This window comes from Gadus macrocephalus, chromosome 1 (genome assembly GCF_031168955.1).
Source record: "Gadus macrocephalus chromosome 1, ASM3116895v1".
Lineage (NCBI taxonomy): Eukaryota > Metazoa > Chordata > Actinopteri > Gadiformes > Gadidae > Gadus > Gadus macrocephalus.
In genome coordinates this window covers 22286293-22296435 of record NC_082382.1, presented here as the reverse complement: position 1 = coordinate 22296435, position 10143 = coordinate 22286293, and the positions used below count along the sequence as shown (strand labels likewise).

General features: G+C 46.8%; 2 protein-coding genes across 2 annotated transcripts in view; both read left to right on the top strand.

Moving 5' to 3' along the window:
* The window catches only part of LOC132463987 (plexin A3-like), a 12913-nt gene extending 11213 nt beyond the window's left edge, over nucleotides 1–1700 (top strand). The window contains exon 18 of the mRNA XM_060060131.1: nucleotides 1–1700. This exon is cut by the window's left edge and continues 883 nt beyond it. The gene's annotated coding sequence lies outside the window, so the exon portion shown is untranslated.
* Nucleotides 1701–4265: 2565 nt separating this feature from the next.
* bcap31 (B cell receptor associated protein 31) lies at nucleotides 4266–9355 on the top strand. The gene is made up of 8 exons (XM_060052938.1): nucleotides 4266–4418; nucleotides 4871–4967; nucleotides 5353–5453; nucleotides 5571–5715; nucleotides 5997–6132; nucleotides 6630–6750; nucleotides 7511–7611; nucleotides 8403–9355. Exons 2-8 carry the CDS (start codon nucleotides 4876–4878, stop codon nucleotides 8436–8438), a joined length of 732 nt encoding a protein of 243 aa, XP_059908921.1. The 5' UTR covers nucleotides 4266–4418; nucleotides 4871–4875; the 3' UTR covers nucleotides 8439–9355.
* Nucleotides 9356–10143: the final 788 nt, after the last annotated feature.

Below are 10143 nucleotides of genomic sequence, written 5' to 3'. Positions count from 1 at the left end.
GTCCAAATGGCCGCTGGCCTGTGATTGGCCAGACAGACTATTTAGTAACTTACTGCCGACCACTGAAGACTGTGGAGACCGGAGAGGAAGAACCGATACATTCCAACACTCTCACGTTGTCATGGAAACGTGATCAGAAACGCTTGATTATTATCGTCAACTGAATACACACACACATACACACACACCCACCCCCACACACACACATTCACGCAAACACACACACACACACATACACACTCACATACACACACACACACATACACACTCACACACACACACACAGTGCCATGCTTGGGGGATATACTGTGCAGAGCTACAGTGCCATGTAAAGCCCGGAGCCAGATCTGGACGGAGCTGGACCGGACTTGGACCAAAACACATCAAAACCCGGACTGGAGTCATCCGGACTGAACACAAGACTCTGTTTTAGGACTTGTGGCCATAATTGTAAAATAGTGAAATAATGCTGATGAAATATAGAAGGATTATTAATGTGTAATAAGAACTTTGTGGATTTTAAGAAACATACAAGGCTACTGTGTGGAGTGGACAAAACCAGGACCAGAACCCAGGGTTAGAGACCACAGACGGTCCGGACCGGCATGGACCGGACAGGACTCATCAGCTCCTGGCCAGGAGCTAGGGGCTAGGAGCTAGGGTCCAGGAGCTAGGAGCTAGAGGCCAGGTCTGGGGTTAGGGTCCTGGGAGCAGCTGTGTGCGGTCCGTCGAGGGGGGTTGGGTGGGGGGGGGGGGAGGGGGTACAGGGAGCAACACCACTATCATATCATCTTCACTCACACACAGTGTGTGTGTGTGTGTGTGTGTGTGTGTGTGTGTGTGTGTGTGTGTGTGTGTGTGTGTGTGAGGGTGTGTGTGTCTGTGTGTCTGTAACAGGTGTTTAATATTAAGAAAGAGATAGTAGATATAATTTATGGATCAGAGCAATAAACTCTAAACTTAAAGCCATCAGCTACCCTGACCTCCCTGTCTCCCCCAACTTGTCTCCCCCAGCCTGTCTCACCCGCTGGTACACAGTACTACAGCGGTAGGGGGGAGAGAGGGAGAGAAAGGGAGGAGAAGAAGGGGTGAGGAAAGAGAGGAAGAAGAGCGATAAGGAAAAGAATGAAAGAATTATGTGAAGCAGGGATGGCTATAGTAGCAAACACTGTCTTTGTGTGTGTGTGTGTGTGTGTTTTGTGTATGACTGAACTATGCTCCCCATGACACACACACACACACACACACACACAATCAGACGTCATCGACATGATCCAACACACACACACACATACTGGGAGGATTGGAGGCTGAGACACACACATGCTGAAACGCACACACACAGTCAGGTGGTTCCATGTATTTATTGATATTTATTTGATCATATTTATTGTGCCAGGTGAACATGCTTTTATTAGTTTGTAAAATAACCAAAAGCCTTCAACATTCAGTACATCTCTTTCTCTCTCGCTCTCTCTCTCTCTCTCTCTCTCTCTCTCTCTCTCTCTCTCTTTCACACCATGCCTGAACACATTCACACTCGACTCTCCATGAAGTTCTGGGTCCATCGCCTTGTTTTGTTTCCTGAGTTGTGATGTATTGCTGATGATATTTCATGTAACTGTCTGTTTTTCTACCATTGCCATTGCCTTCTGCTCAGTTTGTATAGTTGTGTGATTTCACTAAAGTGTCGGAAACACTGAGACTCTCCTTTGTGATGTCATGATCTGGACCTGGATGTGTGTGTCTATGTGTGTGTTTGTGGGTGTTTGTGTGTATCTGTATATCTGTGTGTCCGCACACTCACACTGAGTGAGTGAGGGTGTGTTTTTGTGATTGAGTCTGTTTGTGTGTGTGTGTGTGTGGGTGCATGCGTGTGTATCTGTGAATATGCAAAATAAGAATCAATAATCAATACTAATATGATATTACGATGCCCACACACACACACACACACACACACAAATCAGAAACCCCCCCCACACACACTCAATCACTCAATCATAAAAACACGCGCTCAATCAGAAACACACAAACACAACAACACAAACACACACACACACACTGAATCAGAAACACACACGCAAACATAATAACACACAAACACACACGCACACACATAATAAATCACACACACACACGCACACATAATAATACAAATACAAACTCAATCACACTCAGCTATGAGCAGACTCTGTAGAGTTAATACACTAGTAATACTACTAGTTATAGTAACAGTGATAAAGTAGTGTATAACATGTCATCAGTAAGACCTGCAGTGATGTATAATTTAATGATATAACATGTGTGATGTACGGAAGGTGGAGCAGGCCCCACCTGCCTGTGATGGAGGAGACTAACCTGACGGAGCCTGGGCTGGTGCACCTTACCTGAAGAGGGTTACCCCATCAGCTGGCCAGCCCCCTCCTCCCTGACCAGCAGACACACAAACATCAACACAAACACACACACATACACACACACACACACACACACACACACACACACACACACACACACACACACACACACACACACACACACACACACACACTGTCAGTAAAGCACCTACCAATTAGCTAATGGGTCGTTAAGATTGGCGTCCATCAGGCTTGTAATCAATCAATTAGGGATCCAGACGAGAGTGTAATTGGACCACTTCAGCATTCTGTAAGGATGGGATCACCATGGCAACCAATACCGGGCAACTCTGCTGAGTCAGTGTGTGTGTGTATATGGGTGTGTGTGCGTTAGTTCACATAGTGTGAGTGTGTGTGTGTGTTTGTGTGTGTGTTTACTTGATTACATCTAGTGTGGTCATTGATTCAATGCTCCCATAAATACATGAATACTGTATTCCAGTACTACAGTAGTATACCTCAGCACTATAGTATAATGTACAGGAATATACTACAGTACTACAGGACTTTACTACAGTATTATACATCAGTGGAACAGTATACTGTACTTTACTACAGGACTATACAAAAATAATGCAAGACTACTACAGTATTATACCTCAGCACAATAGTATACTGAGCTATCCTACAGGAAAATACTACAGTAGTACTCTACTAGTACTATTCCATCAAGTATCCTGATTTGAAGTCCTTTCATACGTGATTAATACATGGACATTACCTGGTTATAAGTGATTAATACATGGACATTACCTGGTTATAAGTGATTAATACATGGACCTGACCTGGTTATAAGTGATTAATACATGGACCTGACCTGGTTATAAGTTATTAATACATGGACCTGACCTGGTTATAATTGATCAATACATGGACCTGACCTGGTTATAAGTGATCAATACATGGACCTGACCTGGTTATAAGTGATTAATACATGGACCTGACCTGGTTATAAGTGATCAATACATGGACCTGACCTGGTTATAAGTGATTAATACATAGACCTGACCTGGTTATAGGACCTGGGCCGGACTATAGCCTGCCTAGCAACCGCCCAGACTAGACTGCTGCATTATTTATGATTGGTTGGCAGCTGGTCACAAGACTTTGTTGCTAATTCTTTATTTATGAAGGATGATCATTTGTCAGATTAGGACAAAACGTGCCTGTCTGTCTCTCTGTCTGACATTCTGTGTCCCTCCCTCCCCCTCTAAACTCATGAAATAATTATCATGCGAATTTAATATGAATAAAAAAAATATTTGCCAAGACCTCTAAATTAAAGAAATAGAATTTTAAATGATTTTTTATGCTTATTATAATGTCACCAAACATTTTCGTTTACATTTCTACCATACTGTATCAGAGAGATCGGATTAATTAACTATATAAATATACTGCAAGCATTGAGCAAAATATCACCGCAGAAAATAATGGGCTGTGTTTCTAGAAAACGAAAAAAACATCATAATTGAATGTCCAAATGAAAATGTGAAATATTAAAATCTGATGGTGATTTGGAAGGGCGAGCGAGCAGACTTTACAAAGCAGAGGGCTCCCCCTGCTGTCCTCTGGGAACATGACATGTAGGGCTATCACAGGCCCCATGAAAAATGACATGCAGTTTAATGCCTGGTCACATGTAAACATTACATGTAGTTTAATTCCTGGTCAAATGTAAACATTACTGTCGTTTAATTGCTGGTCACATGTAAACATTATATGTAGTTTACATGCTGACTGTCTGTTCATAGACCTACTGTACATACAGACAGAAGAACAGTACATTTTTCTTTCAATTTCTGATACATACAACGCACAATCTCTGAATTGGGACGCAACCGCCTGCTGTCCAATCAGAGCAGCGGATGCTGTGATGAGCTGGCATTAAAAGCGGAAGGCGGAAGTTTATCTGACAGAGAGCTAAGCTAACTAGCCTAGCTTGTGAGGTCTAACCGGCCAGTTTTTCTCCACTCCTCGTCTCTACTTCTATCCTCGGTAAGTAGAGTCATGTAGTATCATTACATATATTATTTATATAGTATTAGTTTAGTACGATTTGTATATGTTAGAAGTATTAGTTATATGTAATTCATGCTAACAACGCCATCGATCGCTGGTTCGACTTCGCAGGTATGAAGTACTGTTGTATCACTGTTGTATTGTAGTACTGTACACAATGTATACTAGTAGTACTGCAGTATTTATGAGGGACGAATTACTGTACTGTGAGGTATGTATTATGTACTGCACTAGTAGTAATGTTATAGTCACGTTCGACTAGGTTTATTTGTCATGTAGCTGGAGGGAGGGGAGTGTACAGCAGGGGAGTGGTGTACTGGACCAGAGGGGGGTGGGGGGGGGGGGGGGGGGGGGGGGTCGTAGTGAATGTGGTGTACCGGACCAGTAGGGGTGTGTACTGGACCTGTAGTGAGTGTAGTGTTCTTCAGACAGGATGAGTCTCCAGTGGATGGCCGTGGCCACCTTCCTCTACATGGAGGTGTTCCTGGTGCTGCTGCTCTGCATCCCCTTCATCTCACCCAAGAGGTCAGTATCCTCACCTTAACCTACTTACCGTCACCCTACCTTAACATTACCAAACTCAGACTGCGTTGCGTAGCGTTGGCTTTATGGTACACTATGTTCTTTTTAAGGTAAATACTGTCAAACTATATTCTCAGGCTCTATCTCGAGAGAGATGTCTCTCTTTGACCCGAGATAGATATCTCTCTATCTCGGTGAAGAGATAGTGATCAGCCTGTAAACAAATAAACCACTCACTGAGTGGGTGTTATTACTGTAGTCCCATGACTCTTCTTGCTGATAGCCTGTTGTGTAGTGAGGTGGTTCCTCCTCTAGGGGGCAGTGCTGGCCTGTTGACTATGAACAGTTTCAGTGGAGAATGAAGTCGGTGTGTGCCATGTGTGTCAAGGTGGAGTCGCCTCTTCAAGTCCCGCATGGTCCAGACCATCGCTCTCTACGGCAACACCTCCTTCATGGTGGCCATCGCCATCCTGGTCTTCCTGCTCATTGGTGGGTTGATAGCTGTATGTATGTATGTATGTGTATGTATGCAAGTATCTCTGGGTATGTAATGCATCTATCTCAAGTGTGTATATCAATCTGTATCATGTGTCTATCTCTGTGTAGATGCGTTCCGCGAGGTGAGGAAGTACAGCGTCCCAGAGAAGGTGGACCTGGTCAATAACCCCACAGCAGTGGAGCACATCCACATGAAGCTGTTCAGGGCCCAGAGGAACGAGTACATCGCCGGCTTCGCCCTGCTGCTCTGCCTGTAAGACTCTACTACTACTACTACTACTGTGGTGTATACCAAGACTAGTGTTGACCAAAATACTATTACTACTGTAGTGTATAGAGTAGTGTAGTGTAGACCAAAATACTATTACTACTGCAGTGTATACCAAGACTAGTACTACTGTACTAGTGTATACCAGGATACTCCCTCACTGAGCTTCAGCTCGGAGAGGGTGGGAGTGAGTTTCGGTTCACATAGGAATGCCATGACGATGACTCTGTACCCCCCCCCCCCCCCCCCCCCCCCTCCTCCTTCAGACTTCTCCGTCGCATAGCAACCCTGCTGTCCCAGCAGGCCTCTCTGATGGCGTCCAACGAGGCCTTCAAGAAGCAGGCAGAGGGTGCTAGCAACGCTGCCAAGAAGTTCATGGAGGAGAATGACCAGCTGCAGCAGGTACGCAAACCATCTGGTCAAAACACAGGTACACCGCTAATGCTAACCATCCAGTCAGTAAACGGGTACACCGCTAATGCTAACCATCCAGTCAGTAAACGGGTACACCGCTAACCATCCAGTCAGTAAACGGGTACACCGCTAACCATCCAGTCAGTAAACAGGTACATTGCTAACCATCCAGTCAGAGAACAGGTACACCGCTAATGCTAACCATCCAGTCAGAGAACAGGTACACCGCTAATGCTAACCATCCAGTCAGTAAACGGGTACACTGCTAACCATCCAGTCAGAGAACAGGTACGCCGCTAACCATCCAGTCAGTAAACAGGCACACCGCTAACCATCCAGTCAGTAAACAGGCACACCGCTAACCATCCAGTCAGTAAACAGGTACACCGCTAACCATCCAGTTGGTAAACGGGTACACTGCTAACCATCCAGTCAGCCTGTGTCACCATGGTTACAACAACACACTGCCTGTCTGCCCGGTGTAGAAGCTGAAGGGGGCGGGGCTAAAGGTTCCTGATGCGGGCGCTAAGAAGTCTGGAGAAGAGGAGGAGGACCTGGAGCAGGAGGTGAAGACTCTGAGGGAGGAGCTGGCCACCGCCAAGAAAGGTGAGGACTGGGCTAGCGCCTCATGCAGCCGGCGGGGCGCGAGGCCAGGGCTTCCTCTGAGAGCAAGGTGTGAGGAGGCTCCAGGTTCACGGTCACCACCTGATAAGCCATGTGTCACTCCTCACTGGCATCTTCATCCTAGACCTTAGTTGGCCCAACCCATCTAATTTATTGTCGGGTGCCTTCTTTATTTTAATGAAAGGTGCTTCTGCCGAATAGGAATGCACCCCTTTTACGAAGTGTTTCTGGGATCAGAAACCCTGACAGTTTAATGGAGGATGCTTTGCCATGCCCGGCTACAGCTGGAGGAGAACACCTTTGTCTGCCTTCTTTGGCAGCAGGGACGGGTCGTTATGGAGGGGTTAGACAATACAGAGACATCATTAAGGAGCAGGAAGGGGTTAGACAGTACAGAGACGGGTCATTAAGGAGCAGGTAGGGGTTAGACGGTACAGAGACAGGTCATGGGGAGCAGGTAGGGGTTAGACAGTACAGAGACAGGTCATTAAGGAGCAGGTAGGGGATAGACAGTACAGAGACAGGTCATTAAGGAGCAGGTAGGGGTTAGACAGTACAGAGACAGGTCATTAAGGAGCAGGTAGGGGTTAGACGGTACAGAGACGGGTCATTAAGGAGCAGGTAGGGGATAGACAGTACAGAGACGGGTCATGGGGAGCAGGTAGGGGTTACAGTATGGAGAAGGGTCATTGAGGTGCAGTGTGCCTGAACGTTTGAGTGACTCCTCCACGGTGTCTCCCAGCTCTCCAGAAGTCGGACAGCGACGTGCGGGCCATGAAGTCCCAGGCAGAGAACCTGACCGTGGAGTACGACCGGCTGCTGGGGGAGCACAGCGTTCTGCTGGTGAGACGCACACACACTGACTCAACACACGTTCATACTAGGGCTGGCTATTCCCAGGTACCTTTCAATTCGGTTCTTTAGGTGTTCATTCGATTTCGATACCGATCCAATTGCTTCGATATCGATTCAATAATACGTGCAGATGACAAAAATACCAAAATATTATTTAGAATCAACCATTTCAAAATTAATTAACCATTTCATTGTGCTTTAACTAGCAAAAAGAGAATCCACCATTGTATAGTACTGTTCCTGAGCTAAACTTGCAGCATAAAAATAATAATCATAACATGGACAAATGTAAAAGGGCATTTACATTTAGGCATACTCACTTCTAGTTTACAATGAGTATGCTTTTATTTATATTTTTATAAATGGAAATAATCGATTTAATCGATGCACTACAAATCAATTGTAGTGCATTGATGAATCGATATTTTTACCCAGCCCCAGTTCATACACATGTGTGTAGGGATAGACATAGATGTAATGGTCTGTCCCAGCCAACGGGTCGTTCCATTCTGCTGTTATAGGGGTGTTAACCTCAGTGAAGTCCTCGGCGTCGTGCTGCTGGTCTGAACCTTCCCTCAATGAGCCGCTTCATGAGCCTAGGTTCTGCAGCCATAGCAGAAAGGTTCCTTAGACCTCCCCTTCCCCCCCTCAGGGATAATGGTCTTCATCAGTATGAAGCTCCTGGTGGTGTTGCTCATCAACCACAAGAACGTTGTTTGAGGGTGATGACATCACATGACATCCCATGACTCTGTCCCCCCCCCCCCCCCCCCCCTCAGGCCAGCGGAGACTCCAGGGACAAGAAGTCAGACTGAAGCTCCCCGCTTCACCTTCATCAAGCTCCGTCTGCCTCCACCACTTCACGCACATGACGTCACTTCCTGATAACCGATGTCCCTTTGGAGCGGTTGCAACCAGTTTGTTTCCAGCGGAGACAAACTGGAAACAAAGAAACCCCCCCCCCCCCCCCCCCCAAGAACAGTACCAATAGGACTCTTCTCTACCCAAGCCTGCTTTAAGCCTCCAGTTAGCATGAGGAGGCTAGCCCTCATGCTAACGCTGTATGGAGAGCAGGGCTTTACTCTGTTGCGATGTGCTCACTGTTCAGTGGGTTTCTTTTATCACGGTTTGAAGTAATGTTATGTGAATGCCATGTTGGCTAAAGCTAAAGCGCTAGCTTCCTTAGGCGGTTTACCGGCCGTCAGTGCTAGGGGGAGTTCCGGAGCCAATCCCCTGCTAGGACCGACAGGTGGGCCCGACACCTGTTGGCTCGGGGCAGTGGACTTTAGCCTCGGGCTTCTCCTGCCAGTCGGTTAGATCCTGAGGGGCTGCTCCTCAGACTTCATGTTCGGACCATGCTTCACCGTGCGACTCTTCTTCTGCACTGTTCATCGAATGTCTAAACTTTATTGGTATTTTTACGTTGTATGAGGAGCGGTTGATTTGTGGGGAAATGGAGCCAGGTGTCGATGATCCGTCCTTTTCACTGTAGGACACAAGTTGGACCAAATGGGTTAAAGAAATGTAGAGGGTGATAAATAAGAGCCTTGTTGTTCCGAGCCAGGAGGTCTGGCTCAGTTTACAGAGAAGAAGGGGAAAGTTGAACCTCCTGTATGGTCTCTTCTAGGAAGGGAACTCTCTCCTCCCTCCTCCTCCTGTCTCTCTCTCTGAGTGTGTTGTTATGTACTGAAGCTGTTCCTGCTCCAATAAACCCGTTCTCTCTGCATGCTCACTGAAGTCCTCAGCCTACACCACCCTCACTATATATCATACCCCACGACATCGCCGTCACTATCAATCTCCCTGAATGAATCCAGAACTTTATCGCAGTGTAGATATCACTATGTCGGGGGTTATGGCCATGGCCATGGCCTTGGCCTTGGTATGAAGTTGGCCGTCTCCACCTCCTCCTGTCTGGGCTAGGCCCCTCCTCCTGTCTGAACCAGGCACCTCCTCGTGTCATAAGGTTCATCTACTGGCACCTCCTCCGTCGGTAAGTTCCGTCCTCCTGTCCTAGTAAGGCCCCTCTGCTTGCAACGCCTCCTCCTGTCTGAATAAGGCCCTCCACCTCCTGTTTAGGGCAGCTGCTCCGCTGGCCTCTGACATTCAGTCTGGTTTGAACCAGATCCAGCAGCTGAACCGTGTCTTCAGCTTCTCAGTCTCAATTTACCCAAGAGAAACAGCCAGCCGGCTTCCTGGAAACGGGGGGCTGGGCACAATGCTGCTAGCACCGATGCTAGCACCGATGCTATCCCTGGGACCCGCAAGCCAGGAGACGTCAGCATTTCCCCCGCTAGCGTTGAAACCAGTAGCAAGCCAACAACTAGCATGTTAACCATATTATCTGGTCAGTGTGATTGTCACTCACATATGATGTGATCTGGTCTGTGTGTTGTCACACATGATGTAATCTGGTCAGTGTGATGTCACTCATGATGTAATCTGGTCAGTGTGATGTCACACATGATGTAATCTGGTCAGTGTGATGTCATACTATACTCCCTCTGCTTGACCACAAAA